This window comes from Plectrocnemia conspersa, unplaced genomic scaffold (genome assembly GCF_051122295.1).
Source record: "Plectrocnemia conspersa isolate PC_06_02 unplaced genomic scaffold, ASM5112229v1 ptg000002l, whole genome shotgun sequence".
NCBI classification, from domain to species: Eukaryota; Metazoa; Arthropoda; class Insecta; order Trichoptera; family Polycentropodidae; genus Plectrocnemia; species Plectrocnemia conspersa.
The window spans coordinates 1,058,245-1,078,419 of record NW_028277166.1 but is presented as its reverse complement, the minus strand read 5'-3'; the positions used below and the strand labels follow the sequence as shown (position 1 = coordinate 1,078,419).

At 30.4% G+C, this 20,175-nt stretch overlaps 1 protein-coding gene across 2 annotated transcripts in view; it reads left to right on the top strand.

Annotated features, from left to right (window-relative positions):
- LOC148237262 (T-box transcription factor TBX20-like) overlaps window positions 1-20,175 on the top strand; it is an 85,697-nt gene that overhangs the window by 9,347 nt on the left and 56,175 nt on the right. For both annotated transcript variants that reach the window (XM_088205415.1, XM_088205414.1), the window contains exon 2: window positions 633-924. In XM_088205415.1, coding sequence (XP_088061541.1) covers window positions 633-924 — 292 coding nt within the window. The remainder of the gene's footprint in view (window positions 1-632; window positions 925-20,175) is intronic.

Sequence of the window (20,175 nt, the reverse complement as noted above, 5' to 3'; positions counted from 1 at the left end):
TTTCCCAGGGCCGAATTTGCTCTCGGCGGGTTTGAATATTTCTAGTTTGCAATGGTTGAAGTATCTATATTCATTGCTAGATTTATTAAAACCACAATAAGGGTGTGAAAAATAATGTTTATTGCAAATAGTAAGCAGCAATAAAAATCTAGAAACAATGTATTAATCAGTCAAAAGAAACGGTATTCTCAAACATACACCTTTTTGGAAAGAGTATCTATAAAACTATTTTTTATTATATTTTTTTTATTAAATCTTCCGTTGTAACCTGACAGGCATTGCCTGATGCGTTACAACGGATGAATCTGTAGCAACTGAGTATGGCAATCAGATGTTATGAATGATACATGTAAGTATTAACTACCAGACTGAAAGTCTGGAAATCAGTAACATCTATTAAATGTTTAATTTAATTTATAAGCAATAGATGTCACTGCAGCTGGGGCGATTTTATAATAATAGCCCATTTTTAAAAAAATAATAATTCGAGTGCCGCTGCCGGTGCTCGAACCCGCAACATCAGAGTTTTTATTATGTTACATTATGGACTACGCTATTACATTGACTTTCTGTAAATTTACGTGTTAAAGCTTCGTCTGTAAATTATAGTAATCAGATTTTTATTTTTTTAGAAAAATTTGGAGAAACGACTTCGTGCTCAGTGGCTAGTGGATCACCTTCACCTCCCATCACGGTGACGGGTTCTGAAGAAGGGCGAGAATCCCCGGTGGATGTTTCGTCCACATCGGAGGCCGGGGGCTCCAGGGCCGCGGGGTCTCCGCCTGCGGCTCCCCGAGACCCCAGGCTCCAAGAAAGGTGCAACTGTGAGGAGCTGCGCCATGTGCACTGCCACCTAGAAACCAAAGACTTGTGGGACAAGTTCAACGACCTAGGCACTGAGATGATCATCACGAAGACTGGAAGGTAAGAATTATAACACGTGCTTGTTTTTAATTTTAAGTATTGTATAAGCGGCCTTATTCAGAGTTTTACAATCCAAAAAATATAAAGTAACATTATGAAACTTTGTATCTGACTAAACGAAGCAATTTAATTCTGAAGTCCGAGTCCAAGTTTATTCTCTTCTGCGGTTTCGGCGCAAACGACCGAATGATTTACAGCTTTCGGTAATCAAACGGCTCCGAATAAGAGCTGCGATCCCATCTTAAGCTCCCCTGACTGATTGATTGCCGATTGTTGCCGATTGAGTCGCCGTTTTGTCAGTGAGATAATGGGATGCCGAGTGGTCCGACGGTAGCATTTTTTTTCAAAATAGAAGCTGTTTGCGAACCGCAATTTGCAACTTCTGAACAGTATATAATTCCAACAATAAAATTATAATTATTATTTATAATTTATTTTCAATTATAGATAAATATATTTTTTATATGTGAATGCTTAGGCTACTTTTAGATGTCCATTCACCCTTGAGCGTTTATAATTTGATCATAAATATTGCGTCCGCGCCTTGTCAAAACAACGCGATTAAAATTTTACACCGAACGCGATTAGGTTCAAAATTAACCATAATCGCTGGGGCGAGGGCGCGTCATCCCCTTTATTTTTAGCCGATTAAAAACTCTCCCATGAAGGGATGAAGTTTCGCCAAATAAATCAGGCTTTATCTCTCTCTCCTCTTTTTTACTTGAGCCTTTGTCCCTTTTATCTGCTGACTACTAAGTCCAACGTGTCGAATCGCCGACGAACGCCGATTTTTATCTGTTATTATATATACAATATTTTTTATAATCTATAAAATATGGGAGTTATAGTAATATTAATAATACATGAAACATTATAATATTTATTATTATAAAATCAGTATTAAAATTATATTTTAAATGATTTTTATTAAAGGCATATTTACTTTAAAAATCACTTTTGCTTGCTCTATTTATATTTTTATATTTTTTGATACTTTACTTAAATACCAATTCTATTAGATTTTCCGCGAAAAATCCGTTTTTCTAAAGCGTTTGCGCTTGACATTGGCAACCGTGAAAATCGCAATGGCGTTTCAAGCCTTGAAACGGCTATAAACCGAATCGAATAATAGTTATCGCTTATAGCGAATAAGGTTTTACACGTTCGCGTATTTATTGTGAATTTAACGTCCGAGAGCGTTATTGCGATAAAGCAGTGATTCTCAAATTAAAGAAACATAAACATAAACAAGAAAAAGTTTGTTATGCGTATAAAATTTAATTTGTATTTTAAAGTAGATAAATTATTATTATTATAAATACTACAATGTTGTTTGATTAAATATGTTGAGAACCACTAGTTTAATAAATTTATCCAATCAAGCGCTTAATGGCTGTGTGATAATTGTTATGACTCGAATATCGATTGCAATCTTGCGCATGATCGAATATACGTTCGATTCAATCATGGTTTTCAAATAGTTGCCATTTAAAAGTAGCATCTCAAATCTGATTATTTATATAAAAATAAGTATAGCCACATTGGTAATTCGTTACTGAGCTTTTGACGTGAATTTTTGCCTTCTGAGAAGTGAGAATTTTTCCTTCTGAAAATTCCGATATAATTTTATTTAAATGACATATTTAAAAAAAATTTGGGATTTGATTCGAAACTGTTTTTTCAAGATTTTCTTTTAGCAATAACCACATGACACAATGTATTATTTATTTATTTTGCTGCAATATATCTAATATAAAATATTATATTTATATAATTCAACTGGTGCTGTTGTTGATTTTTCGTTATTTCTTTGCTTCCTCCCTAGGTATTCGATCTGAATTTTCAGATGGAATACCTGAATGTATTGCTACTAATTTAGATTCGTTGAATATTTCCTCTCATGTCAAATATTTTTTAAACGTTCAAAAAGCAATAAAATCAACAATTATTTGCAAACAAATTTAAACATAAACGAACTGCTTCAAAAAACTACAATCTGTCCCTTTGAATAATAATTTTTATTGTGAAAGTACTACCTAGGAAATGGGTGTTTTTGAAGGCAATGTACCGCTCCTTTTTTCTTGTATCATCAGTACATACATATCAATAAACTGTAGTTTAGTTACATTCATCATTTAAGGTCGGTTTTTATTTTTTTAGAAATATATTCTTGCTATGATTTTTTCAAGACTTAGGTCCCTTTTCCCTCCCTTTCTCGGCAGGCGTATTTCTTGATCGAATCTTAATATAGATTATAAAAATTAAATTGCCTAATAAACGTAGTTCTTAAATCGCCTCCTACAATAAGGAAATTTTAGGAATTGTAATTACTTCACTACATAAAGTTTCGGTTTTCAATATTGAAATAATTTTTGTTTTTAGTTTGTTTAGTTTTAATAAATATGTAATAAAAATTTTCATTATCGCTTCATAAAGTTAAGGTCAGAATCAACTTTTTTTACCCTAATTTAGTGTAACATAAAAAAATCTTGTCGCAAAAATATTATTTTTTCTGATCAAATATGATTCTTAAGGTTATAAAAAATTTAACAAGCTTTGTATAATATAGAACTCTCAAAATTTTTATTGATTTAACTATTCAAAAATCAAAGCCTTTCCAATCAAATTTCAATTTTAGGATAAGAAAAATCGTATAGATCATTATTATAACTATGTAATACAAATGTAATAAAATTATCGCTTTATAAAGTTAAGATCAGAAACAAAAAGTCTTTATCGTAATTTAGTTGAGGAAAATAAAAAAATATTATTTTAAATGTTTCAGAATTAAACCGTCTAATATAATCTAGTGCAAGATGGCCCAAAAATCTCAAAACTCATGAACAGTTTAACTTTTTACTATATAAACTTTTAATGATTGAATCCGACCTTTGAGATTATAAAAATATTATCAGCTATTTTTACGCAGATCTTAATCGCTCTGTATAACATAGAACTCTTAGAAATTGTATTGCTTTCACTAAATAAATCAAGGCCTTCCTAATCAAATTTTAATTTTAAGATAAAAATCATAATCGCTCAGTTACAGCTTCAATAACAGTGTATTAAAAACGTTAAATAAAAAATAGTCAAAACCGAAAATTCTTTATCGTAGTTTAATTGAGAAAAATAGAAACATCTTATTTGAAAAGTATATAAAGTTTTTGTTGATCAAATCTGATCTCTAAATTTAGAAAAATCGTATCTCATTTCTTAGTCAGTTTCTTAACAAACCTCATATAATATAAAACTCTTAGATATTGTATTGCTTTAACTATATAAAGGAAGGGTAAAAATAAAAGCATTCTTAGTCTAATTTCGATTTAAGAAAATAAAATTATCGCTAAGTAAAAATCTAGAATTCTTAGCCCTGATTAGTGTATAACATGAGAAAAATCTTATGTGTATATTAAAAGTCGTGAAAATTGTATTATGCAACTTTTAAAAATTATTTAGCTTTTTCCATAGAAAGTAAAGGTATTTAAAGTATTCACAATACAATTTCAATTTTATGATAATATTAATCTTATCACTTAAATCTTTACTGTTTCAATAACTGTACATTAAAAACTTTAATTGCATATCGCTTTATAAATTTAAAGGCAAAACACAGATTTTACGTGTAAAGGAAGAAAAATCTTGCCGCATTATAATAATGATACATCAAAATCCTAGATATTTATTATTTTGTATTACTTTACACAAAACAAGTTTTCTCGATCAAAATTTACTTTAATGATAAGAATAATCTTATCGTCCATTTTCACTCTGTTTTTAATCTGGCTCATATAAAATACAACTCAGTAGTTTGTTGGAATTTCGCTGAAATAAAATAAAAATAAAATCAAAAAAGTTGAGACTTTATCTTACATTAGAAAAATCACCAATTTTCTTACAGTTAATCTTAACATTATTTAACGTACTATTATAACATATTTCTAAAAAAAATATAAATTATATCGCTCATTAAGTTTCGTACATTAAAACGTAATCGATATAATTGTGTTTCGCTGTTTAAAGTTAATATCAAAATCAAATTTTCTATAATCTTATTAAATGGTATAAAATAGAAAAATCATATCGACGCTTTCTCAAAAATTTTAGAAGCATCTTGTATGTATTTAAATTGTATTACATTTAACTATATAAAGCTAATATGAAGACTTTTCCGATCGTATCAAACCTTTTAGATTATAAAAATCATGTCGTCCATTTCCCCACAGTTTTGGAAGCGCCTCGATACGCACACGCGGGGGTGCGCCGTAATTGCATTTTGACAAACGAACCAGTTGTAAAACAATCTGCGGCCGCTTTGTTTGTCGGCCCGGGGGCGACGCCCCATCAATTCCGGGGGCGCCCCCTTCTTTATTATGATAATCTTCCGTTTAGGACGCCTTAATGCGCCTCGCGACAGATAATGTCATATTTGGACAAATTAGACGCGGATCGGCGATAATCCCTTTTGTATTGAATCTCGGCCGACCCTAAAATGCGGGCGGAAGGAATTGCACCTCACCCCCTTTTATTATGCTATTGTTATATGTGGCCTGTTGTGCAAATATAATGCAAATGTTAGGGGTTGATTTTATTAGGCTACGGAGTGTTACAGTTAGTCAAGTGAATTTACACAGATGATACAAGCATTATTGTTTTTTGTTAAAGAATTATATTCATGTAAATAATTTTATACCTAATTAATTAATGATTTTGCTTAAAAATATAATAACACATTAATATTATAGAAAAGCACTTAAATAGTTTTTTTTTGTCCCTTCTAATAAATAGCGCTTTTTAATATAGAAACCACAAAATAATATTTTGTGTTTTTAACACATGTTTTGTTAAATTTAATGAAGCAGATATTTTCTTCTTTTAATTAATAGCGCATTTAAATGTACTTACTAAAAAAATGCGTTTTATTCACAAGATTTGTTTCATGTTATAAAGCAGATATATTTTTAAATGGCGAAGGAAATAAAAAATAGTAGCTAATGTAATTACTTTTATTTTCCGCATGTTCTTTAAATATTTTATCTAAATCTCCCAAATTATTTTTAGAGCTTGTAGCGTAATTAAGAGTAGCCCAGAATTTTCCTCTAATAAACAATGCATTTAAATGTAGTAACTAAACAAATATTCTTGGTTTTTAAACGCAAGATTTATTTTATGTTATATTTTGAAATGATCATATAATCTATAAATAGCTATTTATAATTCCGTATTATTTTAATATATTTTCAGAATGTTTGATCTAAATATTCCACATTCTCTCTAGAATTTGTGGCGTAATTAAAAGTATTTTAGATTTTTTATAAATAGCGAATTTAAGTGTTTTTACTAAAAAAATATTCTGGGTTTTTTAATGAATGTTTATTGTAATAAAGCAGATTTATGCATATTTTTTAATTAATGGCGTATTATAAATTTTCTTCGATGAATATAATGTAAATATTTTCTTATTCACAATTATTTATCTAAGATTCTTAAATTGTTACGAAAATATGTGACGTACTTTAAGATTGTTCAGAGCTTTTTATTCTAATAAATAATATTTTTTAATATGCAAATAAGTTTTTCAACACAAGTTTTTTTGAAGTAAGAAAGCAAAAAAATGCATTTCATTTAATGATTCTGAAATTTAAAATTCTCTTTGTTTTCTTATACTTTTAAAACAAATTTCATCTAAATTCCCTACATTTAAAATAGTTTAAAAATTATTTCTTAATAAAAAGCGTATTTAAATGAATTAACTAAAAAAAAATACTATGTGTTTTTAAGCACAAGATTTGTTTGATGTATGCATATTTTTCAGTGAATTATTTTACGTATATAAATTTCACTTATAATATTAAATAAATACGATATACCTAATTATTATTAGCTATATTTTTTTCTAATTCTCTTCTTTTTACGTAATTTTTTTAGCTCAGGATCTATAAGATGTAATGATTCTAATGTATTATTTAAGCAGAAAACTTCATAATTTTATATATATAACTACTCTTGATATATTTTCTTTATTCACTGTATTTTTGGCGCAATTAAAAATAGCCTGAGTTCTTAATAAAATTAATTCTGTATTAATAAATCTGTGTTCTAGATAACAATTGGCGATATTTCGCGTATATAAGATTTTTTAAAAGTGTTTCACTAAAATAATTTTAACCGAATTCATTTATATTTGCCACTTAGAGATAATAAGATCTGCTTTAAAAATCCAAAAAACATTTTTTTTATAAAATTAAACTTCTAGTTAAGTGGACATAAAAATGTTCTTAAAAAATATACTTTTGTGGAGTGGAACGGCACAGGCTGCACATATGCTTATAAAAATATATGATTTTCATATTTTACATTTTATCAACATTTTTGTAGTACTAACATCACTAATAATATTTTTAATTTGTTGCTCGCACAGAGTATTCCGGAACCTGCAGATAAAGTGTTAAAAACTAACCTAAAATCTTCATGTAATGTAGAAATATAAATATTTTTAGTTTCATTTTAAATGTATAAAAAAATATTTAGTATTACTGAACTTTACAGCGTTATTATTATATATGATTAGAAGAAAAAATACCTTATTTATAACACACTTTTCATTTACTACAAGTTTAAGTTTACCACTTTTTTAACCATTTAAGTAGTAAGTTAATTAATACACAGTTTTTAATTCGCTAGTTTACACCTGGAAATGAGTTAATTTTACGTATCTTTTCAAAATTATTTCTGTTTTGTTATTTATTTATAATTATAGCAAAAATTTACGATTCTCATCGTTTTATTGCTTTGATTTATATTGCTACTTTTTTTTTTGAATTTGCCATCACTTGTGTAGTAAAGGTTGACAACTGAGAGTTTAGGGTTAGTAAAAATAAATAATAATCATAAATAATTCTATCCTATGAACTTTATGATTCAATAAGAAAATAACAATCTAAAGACTGAAAAATATGTTTTCTATTTAATTCAAATCTTGCGTTAATTTTGGCCATCCTATATTACTTTATTTTAAAACTTTTCTATTTATTTTACATATTTTTTATACATTATTCGGCTTTTGTGGTTTTTTTTATATCAATTCAGAGGCTCTCAATATTTTTTATAAAATAATCTAAAATATTTTTTGTTCTGTTTACTTTGTACTCTTAAATATATTGGTATGTGGGGGGTGCTTCTTAAAACTCGCACACTTATTCACCGTAACCAATACAATAATAAGGACGATAGTGACAAAATAGTGGTATCGCCGTACATGTACGGCGATACCGCGCAAAGGGTTAAGGTAAAAAAAGCGTAGTTCATACGGTCTTAGTAATTCAACGACCACTAATTCGAGTCCCGGAAGCAAACTATAATTTTTATAAATTATAATACACATAATATTTATCAGACTGAAAAGTTTGATCGTTTTAATATTTACTTGTAAGTATTCATTATGTCTGATTGACTTACCCATTTTGAATAGATTTACTCCGTTGTAATACATTGGGCTTACGCTTGTTACAACAGTATAAAAATAGTTAAATATGCAGATTTTTGTGGCCTATTTAAAATTAGAAATATAGAAATTTTTACACATTTACCATTGAACACAATCGCAATCGAAACGTTCAAGGCTTTTGAGACATAAACGTTTATCGTTCAGTCGTCAGACTTAATCGCTTAAATACACGTGCGTCGTAAACACTTAACGTTTATAATTTTATATTTACATTGACCGATTGAGAACAACACAAAATGCGAATTATCCAACGTTAAGATTCAGTGTAACATAATATTATTATAATAGACGCGTGTGAGTGAATTGCGTGCGCTCGTATGTGTTTTTTTCTCGTCCAGTGATCGCGTAGTCCCCCGCCACTGTCGCCTCCCCCCGCTCTGCGCGCCACCCCCACCGCCCGGCGGGTGCTCCCCTCCCACCGCCTCCTCGCCGCGTTAGCCGCCATGCTAATGCTCTGAAAGCGTCGAGACGTTGCTATATTGTTTGTTTACGTGTCGTCGTGCCAGACGGCGGCTCTCAAACTTTGGCGAAATGTAATTGAGGATTGCTGGTTAATATGTAAATAGTTTTCGGTAGTTAGATTTTAGCTACGTGCGTTGAATAAATTATAAACTTTTTATTGAGATTGAGATTCACATGTTGAAGTCTTCTAGATGCTTTATATGTATGTGGTCTAGTCGTGACATAGTAACACGTTAAAAAAATTATATTTGCAGAACTGAAATGGATCACTTCAAATCATCAAACGAGTCACTTGGTGACCCGTTTGATGAGCCCTGATATATTATAGATGGACAACAACATTATTCTCATTCTTGAAAAAATATATTTCATTAGAGTGAATATTGTCTTTACTTTTTCGATCCAGAATTTTATCTCTAGTGTGTGGTTTCAGTATTCACATTGAGATATTTTTATTTTGGTTTTTGATTCTTCTCATTTTCGAGTATATTTGAAGTACTAAGTCAAACAAACCGCAGGCGATTTTGATTTACCAGAATCAATCAAAACTCTTGCGTGCCAGAATCCATTAACTCTCGCGTTCGCGAACGACTCTCGGCGTGAGATTCGCCAATTGTCGTGTTTGTACATGGAAGCTGTCTAATTAGACCCATTAGGCAATTAGGCCCGTCTCGGGTAAAGATGGAAGCCGTAGATATTAATGCTCGGCCGTCGAGAACGCGACAAATCTTTACGATTGTGTGTAGTTTGATGTGTAGTCACGCGACCGATTTTGTCTGGCCGCTCCGAGGCCAAAGATGCATGTCGTCATAAACGGTTTTTGTCGTTGGGCCGCAATAAAACTTCGCACGACACACGTTCGTGCCGCGAGACGAGAAAATTGCTCGAGAATGCTCGGATCGTAACTCACTCGCCGGGGCCAACAATAAGAGAAATGGCGAGGCGAGAAAGAAAGAAAGCAGTCGAGAGAATAAAAATAACGACGAAAAATTTATGCGAGATCGTACTCATTGAATAAAGCGATATTATTAAAATACAAAAATCATAAAGATACTATCACCTGTCACTAGATGGTGCACTCTAGAGTCTAAATTTAAACGTGTATGTCGTTTTCGACAAAAAAAAGTGGAAGCTCTGGACGCACAGCCAAATTTATCATACATTTTTTTAAATTTAAATAGTTAAGTTTTTCGTTACGCGGCTTTGTCAATAAGCGATTAAATAAGTATACTATTTGTTTCGAATATTTATTAATAATATTCTAAAATGTACGAAACACAACGCCCGTCATTGATTCTTATCTTACTATTATTATTAATATTTTTTCATTATTAAATCATCCGTTGTAACCTGATATGCGTATGAGGTTTTCCCATAATTTTCTAATCTCACGGATAAATCTAGCTAGCTCGTGTAATAATAGCTGTTATAATATAAAAAAATAGTTCACCTACGTAACAAACATTGCAATTGCATTAACAGTTTAAATTATAAAATAATAATATTTATCAAATAGTTTGAGAAACTAAATTCTAACTCCACCTACATCAATCTGATTAGATTGAAATATGCGAGTGAGATGACGAATCATAAAATCGTCAATGATAAACACATCTGATAAATGTGTTTATCTAATTTATCTGACATTTACGATACAATATCGTTTATTGGACTGTTTAATTTAATGATGTTTTAACTGATTCGATTTTATTTATTTTTAAATAAAATTAAAAGCATTATATTTGAGATGTTGTCTGTAAAATTATTTTTATCTAAAAATAAACTGTGTATATTACTCTATCAACAAAGCACTGCGATTGTCATGCCATGCAGATGCAATTATACATCTCTTGATGTACGATTATATATTACACAACATAACTCATAAACATATGTTGCGTTTGAAACTCTTCGTTGACAACGCTTAACATACGCTAATAAAGCACCGCACATACGCTATAAATATATTCGAATAAATAAAAAATATTGAAATGTTTTTCCGTCTTGTATCGACTTTGATAGTTCGAATGTGTCGTGTCAGCGAAACATGTGTGGGCCGGCGAATCTGCGGATGTTCATTACGAGATGAAATCTTTGCGCCATCAATCTCGGCGACGGCCATTACTGGAGATTCGGCCGCCCCGGGCGAAGACACTTCATTAGTGGCGAGCCGAGTGCGGCTCTGACAGATTAGCGCCATCTTCTAAACGTCGCCTTTGAAGCTCTCTCGAGCGATTAATTTGATGGAAGTAAGAAGGTCACAATCGGGTTCGAGACTGATATATATTTTTTACTCTTATGTGTTTTACTGCACCCGACCCGAGCCACGCCTACGTGTTTTTTACATAAAATAATTTTTAAATAATCCGTTCATTAATAAGTTTTGAAAGATTTTATTTATGATGAGGGCATATCAACATAAAATCATAATTAAATTGTCAATAAGTTGGTATCTTGTTTTCCAGATATATTCTGATTTTGATATGATTTACTCAGCTGTGCGATTTATTGATCTTAAGTTTTAAAATTAGTTATGTATCTTTTACTTATACAGTCGATTGTATCATATATACATTTTTTTCGAAAAAGTGTACTTTGAATTCGTAAGATATTTATATATAAAATAAAATAAATCTTAAATATTATTTATTTAAACTTTAAGTGATTAACTATACCTATATTTAAAAAATATGATAGCTAACCTTGCCGATGTTAATATGGACCTCTAATATAAGAGGGCTGAACAAAGTATTTTTAAACCGAATTTTGGTCAATAGGGGAGCACAAAAACAAGTATTAGAGCATTTCAATTAGAGCATTTCTGCGACGGCGCCGACACAACTTTATTGCTTTTGACGTGAATTTTTGCCTTCTGAGAAGTGACAATTATTTTTGCGCTCTCCTATTGATCGAAATTCGATTTGAAGAAACTTTGACTAATATTCTCATATCATATTTTTATGTATTAATATATATATATATATATATATATATATATATATATATATATATATATATATATATATATATATATATATATATATATATATATATATATATACATATTTATCATTATTTATTCACATCCGATGTATAAATGTTACAGGGAATGTGTATTTTTGGTAGTTATATTTTCACTAGTAAAGTCCAAATACATTTTCACCAGTAGATATATATTTCTAATAGTGGATAGGCGCTAATATGCTGCTCTAAAATGTCTATGAAGCTCAATTTGACAGTTGCAAAACGTCCATTTGCTGTTCCAACCCAAACCTAACCTAATGAAAGTTCTAAAACCAATTATAATTTTAGATCTTTTATTAGGCTAAGTTCAAAATACAGATTAAGCTAATTCATCTCTCAGGGGAAAATAAGCGGAAGAATAAGTACAGACAGACATCTCATCTCACATATTGCTCTATAGATTGTCTGCATTTCGATATTACACTATGTTTAAAAAATATGATAGCTATCCTTAGCAGTAATATTATGTACTTCTAATTTAAGAAGGCTGTTCAAAGTATATTCAAACCGAATTTTGGTCAATAGGAGAGCGCAAAAACAATTATCACTTCTCAGAAGGCAAAAATTCACGTCAAAAGTAATAAAATCGTGTCGGAGCCGTCGCAGTGGGAACGCTCGGAAACGAGCGTTCCCACTGCGACGGCGACGGCACGATTTTATTGCTTTTGACGTGGATTTTTGACTTCTGAGAAGGGATAATTGTTTTTTGCTCTCTCCTATTGGGCAAAATTTGGTTTAGATGTGCTTTATTCGATTCTCATTCGTAATATTGTTATAAAAAGTCGCTTGAAAATCGAGCGTTTTTATGGCACGATGGCACGATTTTATTGCTTTTGATCTAAACTGAAAATTTACTATATGGCAACACTGAGCAGGAAAAAAATCATGACTAATTTTTAAGTAAATATTATAAATAGTTATTTTTAATAATTTTTAATGCCTAATTTATATATGTTTTCAGAAAAAAAAAATTTTTTGTAGCATAGAAAGAGTTTACTCTTAGCTATTTTTATTTATTCAAGAAATTATAAGTACTACGGTAATACATTGATTAAAATATGATAAATTTAAATTGATTCAGTAAAACATACAATAAAGAAATAATTCTACAATTCAATCAAAAAATACATTGCTTTTAATAATTTTCTTGAAAAATATTGGATCGATGTATAACTGCTGTTACTGATGATGGTGATGACAAATTACTTATAGTATATTAAAATCTGAAATTACAAAGCTTAAAAAAAATAGAATCTGATATTACAAAGCTTATAAAAAGCAAAACTTTTGCAGCCATTAGTTTATTGTACGAAATATGAGGCCCGGAATCTTGGTTTTTCCAGGGCTCTGGTTCGCTCCTGGCAGCCCTGATTAGAATAAATTTTTATTCCATAAATACTAAAAACATATTATAATGTTAGTGGTATCTCTTTAATTATTTATTTATATTTATTTACAACAAAAATACAACTAAATAAAATTTAAAATCGTTTAAAAATTAACTTAAAGACAAATTATTAGTTATTAAAATATATATTTATAGCAATGTATTATAGTATTAAGATACATATTAAAAATCTTCTAGTAATACATTCTTAGAACAAACAAAGAATCGTTTACCGTAACTTTCAGAACATAATGAAAATTGTCGATTAGAATATATTTTAAACTCGAAAAATATTTACATATTATATAACATAATCTCTGTTGCATCTCAAGGTTAATTTATATATTTTTTTACCTTAAGATACAATCAAAAATAATGTTAAAACCTATTTAAATATCATACACAATTAAAGTAAAGTATCATTTTAAAATTAAATTTGAACGATCAATTTTTATCATTCAGTATGTAGTAACTTACTTTTCTCAATATTTTGTATTTAATTGATGGTGTATTAAGCTGAGATTTATAGCTTATTTTGCGCATGCGCAATGTAATAAAAATCTAATATATCTGAATAATTATAAATTTGGTTAAGTATATGTAAAAACCATTACACTTTTCGACTTTTTTCATCATGTCGTCTGACTATAAATCAATTTTGTCATGTCCATGAAAATTTTTAGACTATCCTGAAGCATCTATCTTATGTGTATAATATGTATGTTGGAAAAAAGTGTCTCGTGTGCAGATTTTATAGCCAACGCCCGGGCGTTTTGGTGGCTTAATGCTCGGTGGCTTGGGCCATATGTCTTCATTCCTGCCATATTTTATGTGGCACGTCGCGGCGAAGACTTGTGACATTATTAACTGTGGCGGCGCTAGATCATTGCGACCGGGTGGGCTCAGAGACGGACTGGTGATTTTCGAGAAGAATAAATACATCGGCAAGCTTATGATGCGCTTAACCCTTTACGTGCCAGCAAAGGCAATAATGAATAAAATTGCCAATGTATATCTTCTCGAGAAATTAAAGCCAAAATATAGGTTGGAGGTTAGAATACAAATTTCAAAAGGAACGAGTGCTATCTATCTCATTAATATTGCATTATCGACAGTTAACCCATTGGCGATTATTAACCCGACCGAGAAGTTGGAGCTGTAAACACTTAACGCTTTGGGAGGCTCGTAAATATGATAACAAATCCGCAGGAAAAGGTTTCGCCGGTATTCGAGGGGCTCCCATGGGTCTAATTCGTCTCTTGTGCAAACAGGAATAGGGTTAGGGCACCCCGGGCGCCATTTTCTCCTACCCAACTATATATTACGCGTATTATTATGTGATTCTTAGGTTATAATCTTCACAACTTTATTATTTTATTTTAAAAATATTTTAGTTCTTAACGTAAATCTGTCCCTATCTAAGTATTATTTTAAATATGTTACACTATTTGCTGAAATAAATTTGATGTGATGATGATATAAATATAATACGCTGTTTGCTATAAAAACAACAAACACGCTGTTGCTTTTAAGACGAAATATATAATACATACAATTACATCGGATCATTATATTATATAAATGTATTTCCACTTGAAAAGTATCTAAACAATTACTTCAAAGCACGTTGTTGTACGTTCGCGGGAATATTACGCTCGGGGAATGTAAACGTGCTTCATGGGGGTGGGTCGGTTGTGTATAGGGTGGCCGAGAAAAACTTCCCCGCAACACGCCGTAAGTTTATGGTTGACACAAGCAGTTTGCTGAAGATGAAAGTTCACCTCAGAAAGATTAAAACATAATTTATGTTCACGCGAAAAAGAGGACTTTCGGGGGAGGAAGTTGCCCCAACGCAACGCCCGCGTTTATTCCGACGATAAAATTTATTCGAACGACCCTGCAAACACGAAAATGGATATCGATATCAAATTCATATACAGGGTGAACCAGGAATCTATTAAAAAACGCTATTGAATATATTAAATACTATTTAAATGATAGTAAGAAACACTGAGAAAATTTGAACACTCTGGTTGTTCTAAGAATGTATTACTAGCAACGCACGGTGAAGTTTTTCTTAGCTTGCCCATATAAATATTACATTTTGCTTAAATTGTTTTACATTACCTGCTTTATTTTTATTTGTGATTTGCGATTGTGTGGATCATATTTTTTTTTGAGCTATACATTATTAGATTTTAATCATATATTTCAATGGTGAAGTCAAAAAACATTTTCACCAGTAAATATATATTTTTATTAGCGAAAATATAATTTGACTAAAAGTGAAATAATATGCTGCTTTAATATGTCTATGAAACTCAATTTAACAATTGAGAAACGTCCATCTGCTGTTCTAACCCAAACCTAACCTAATGAAAGTTTTAAAACTAATTATATTTTTAGAACTTTTATTAGGTCATGTCAAATACTATAAACAGTATAAACTAAGTCTCTTAGGAGAAAATAAGCAGAAGAATAATACAACAGGCATTTCGCATATTGCTCCATAGTTTGTCTGCATTTCGATATTTAAAAAAATATTACTATGGACTTTTGATATGAGAATATTGGTCAAAGTTTCTTCAAAACAAATTTCGGTCAATAGGAGAGCGCAAAAACAAGTATCACTTCTCAGAAGGCAAAAATTCACGTCAAAAGCAATAAACGAGCGTTCGCACTGCGACGGCGCCGACACAATTTTATTGCTTTTGACGTGAATTTTTGCATTCTGAGAAGTGATAATTGTTTTTTTGCGCTCTCCTATTGGTCAAAATTTGGTTTAGTTATGCTTCATTCGTTTCTCACTTATTGTAAGTCGTCATATTGTTATAAAAAGTCTTAGTATGAACGCTAGATAACCGAGGGTTTTTAATGCGACGGCGCGATTTTATTGCTTTTGACGTGGATTTTTAACTTCTGAGAAAAGATAATTGTTTTTTTGCGCTTTTCTATTGGTCAAAATTCGGTTTAGTTATGCTTCATTCGTTTCTTACTTATTGTTATTAAAGTCTTAATATGAACGCTAGATAACCGAGCGTTTTTATTACGACGGTGACGGCACGATTTTATTGCTTTTGACGTAGATTCTAAACAGGGACACTTTCGAATATGCCCAGAAAAATGCATGTCATTTAATGAAGTACTATGAAATTTAATTAAATGTAAATATTAAAAAAACGACCATTGACTGGTCAATTTTTGCCCCCCCCCCCCTGGAAAAAGTTGGAACAGTCTCGAATCTATCCCGAAAATATTTTTTTAAATATGTCATATTCATTTATTTTAATTAAATTAGGACCATTGTAACCTAACAGGTTACCCCAATGCGTCACGATGGTTGAAAACAATAAATATATATAATTAAAATAATACATATATAGAAGTAATCAAAAAAATTATAGAATATATCAGTGAAATCGTATTAGAATACATTTTTACTGGTAGATATATATATTTTTACCAGTGAAATTATCTGGCAGGTGGTAGTTTAATTTTTTTTATGTTACACGGTGAAACGTCGTTCCAGCACCTTTTTTTAAGTTATTTTACTGTTTCAATTGATACTGAATGACAACGTGTGTTGAAATGACGTCACTGGATGAGTGTCATTTAAAAAAAGCGAGATTTTGAGTGCGAAGTGCAAGATTATGAGTGCGTAAACCAGCATAGCGAGCCCTAACATATATTACAAATATTTTTTAAAGCTTTAATTTGTCGATATCATAGTTTAGGTTCACACATGAACAGTTTGAGATATTAAAGAAAACAGCTGCCGTGTCTATTGCACGCATTCATGGTCTAAAATGCGATTTTATTCAATGGTTTTAATTTTGCTACATTTTTTATTTATGAATCTAAAATAATATGAATAATTATTCACTTGTTTATTATTATTTTTTCAAATAATCGTACCAATTAAGATGATACTTTACCCTTAATTTGTTTTTTTTTAAATAGATTAAACTCAATTTGATCTAAATATTTTCTGTCTATTTAAATAATGGTTCATGGAATTTTTTAATTATTGAACATTATTTAAGACGTATGTGATCATTTGATAATATGGAATTTATAAGTAAAAACAGCAATATATAAATTAAAATATATTTTGATAAGTCGCCAGTAGATGTCTGCCATACAGGGTATACTATATATTACGGTTAAAATATTATCATTATCTAAAATTCTAAACTATATTTTGTTGATTTCAAATCAATGTTTTTATGACTAAAAATATTATTTTTAGTGTACCATCACCTGTTATAAGTAGTAGGCGACTTAATTTGTAATATTAATAATTGTGTAACAACACTATGAATTAGTGAAAATATAATTATATGTGTTTTACATAATAATAATATTCTACATCGTCGTCAACGACGTACAATAACACTAGGTTGTTCGCACACTTGTATGTTTATCGACAGCCAACAAAATATTTATTTACAAGTATATTAGTGTACGTTAAGTACTCGTAGTATGTAATATAATACTACAACTAAAATTAAACAAAATAGTTTGAAAACCCAGCTGTGGAGCAGCACCAGATAGTCGGCAGAGGGTGGAGTTATAATAAGAGCTAGATAAGAAGTTGGCACTCGGCGGCGAGAGATTTACAGCGGCTGGGCGCCATTTCCACGACGATGGGAGGGTCGAGAATGGAGGTGGGTTGAGCGAAGGGTGGTTTCTTCCCCCAGCCGTCAGCTAAAATGGCGAACCGCGCTAATCGGCTGCTAACCGCCGAGGTCGAGCTTTGCTTAATATTTGGCTTGGATGTCAAAGAATCAGCTAAATAATTATCTGATGAGTATATGTTATTACTTAAATTAAATTTCTTGTTAACGTGTTTAAATAAGTGATGTCATTTTTAGACCGATCGCAATATATATATATATATATATAGGAGCGTGAAATGGGTGGTTTTTGTTTCACATTAGTATGTGGCCCGCGTGCATGCGTCGCTGACACGTGGGCCAGGGGGCGCTAACGAGACAGCAGACACACCGAGCTTACTCCCGCTCCCGCCTCCCCTTTGGCACTTGACAGGACGCGTCGTGCCCGTCACGTGCCCGACAATCATGATACAAATCCACTTATTTTATTAACACACAATCGCGCGCGCGCTTTCAATTCAAAACCGCCAACCACCCCGCGACAGAGGCGGATCAAGGGGTAATGGAACTGAAATTTTAAGATTGCCATACAGTTCAGCTGCGCATAAAAAAAGATCGCCTTAAAATTTAAAAAAAATTGAGGCCGTGCAATTTGAAATTTTTATATTATTAAAATATAAACAAAAGCTTTGATAAAATAAAAAATTCGATTCAATTCAATTTTATTCCAATTTGATATTTTATGCTTAGTAAAATATCAAATATACGTAATAAAATAAAAAAAGCCTTAATAGTTCATTAATATTGAATAATACTATAAAACCAGATTTTTGCCATTAAAATACTATGATTCTATCTAATTGTAAATTCTAATTGTAAACTCAGTTGGTACAGATTTGACTGTTGTAACGCATTGGTCTTACGCCTGTCAGATTTAATAAAAATAATTTAATGAATTAATAAAAATAGGAGATTAGTGGGTTAGTTTGGTTTCGCGAGATATTTTTATAATATTTTCTGATATGCAAATGATTAATTGTTAGTAGTTTAAATGTAATATGCATTTTTTTTAGAATTAGTGTAAAAATGTGTTTTATATATTATATTATGGCTTTGTTTTGAATAACTTGTAATTTAGAAAAAAATGATATTAGTACTGGTGTTACTCCACACCGGACAGGCATATGTTAAGATGTGTCTAATTAATTGTTTATATATTAAAATTTTATTTTTTATAATTAACGCACTTTTTCTATTCAATATTGATCTAAGGGTCGCAATGGTGGCAAGCCCTTTAGAGCGAAGTTATAAAATGTGTTTATTAAATTTAAGCTTATATTTAAAATTGAGTATTTTAGTAAAAAATTTTACTTTTAATATAAATTAAGTGAGATAATTTACGTAGCCTAAGTTTTAAGTAGCCCTAAATTTATTTTGATATTGTCTCTAATTATTATAAAACTTTGTACTATGTAGTTTGAAGAAATAGAAATTGTTCTATATAGTTTGTTTTAGAGCACATTATAATGTATTTGAATTTTTATATGAAATATTTTAAAATTCTAAACTTTTAAAATTTAATTTGAGATTGAGATATTTAAGTAAATTTAAAAATATTTACATCATTCAGATAATACAATTAAAATACTGTATTTTAACATTTTAATGGATTCTTCTTGTTTAGTAATAACGCTATATAGTTTTATTTTTAAGGTTATATTACGATTTTGTATAATTTATAGTTATAGATTTTATAAGTAAGCTTATTATAGAATCCATTATAATTTAAACGTTTTCTGTAAGGTCTTAAAAAAAAAATTAGAACTACATATCACTAGTTTATATTTATTTATACCAACAAGATTAGCTATAAAAAATCTGGCAAATATTTCCCAAATGCGTATTTAAAAATAGCCCAAAATTTATATTGTGTTACTTATTAGTTATCGAGTTAGTAAATCTTTAATAATATATAAATTTCTAGCTATTTCAAAATATATCATACTAATACATATATTTATGATGTATCTTAAATATGTTTCAAAAGTGTCTCTCCAACTTATGTTTGGCTTTAAAATACTTGCCGTTGAAATTATTTGTTCTTTCATTTCTTACACTCTCAGAACGCCAGTTAATCTCGCGTATCTCTTCACTTCCCCAGAGCTACGCCCCCGGCCCCATTTCGCCCCATTTTGTGGGGTTGGGAGGTGGCGCCGGCGCTGATCGATTCCGGATTGTTTTCGCGGCGAACCGCAGAC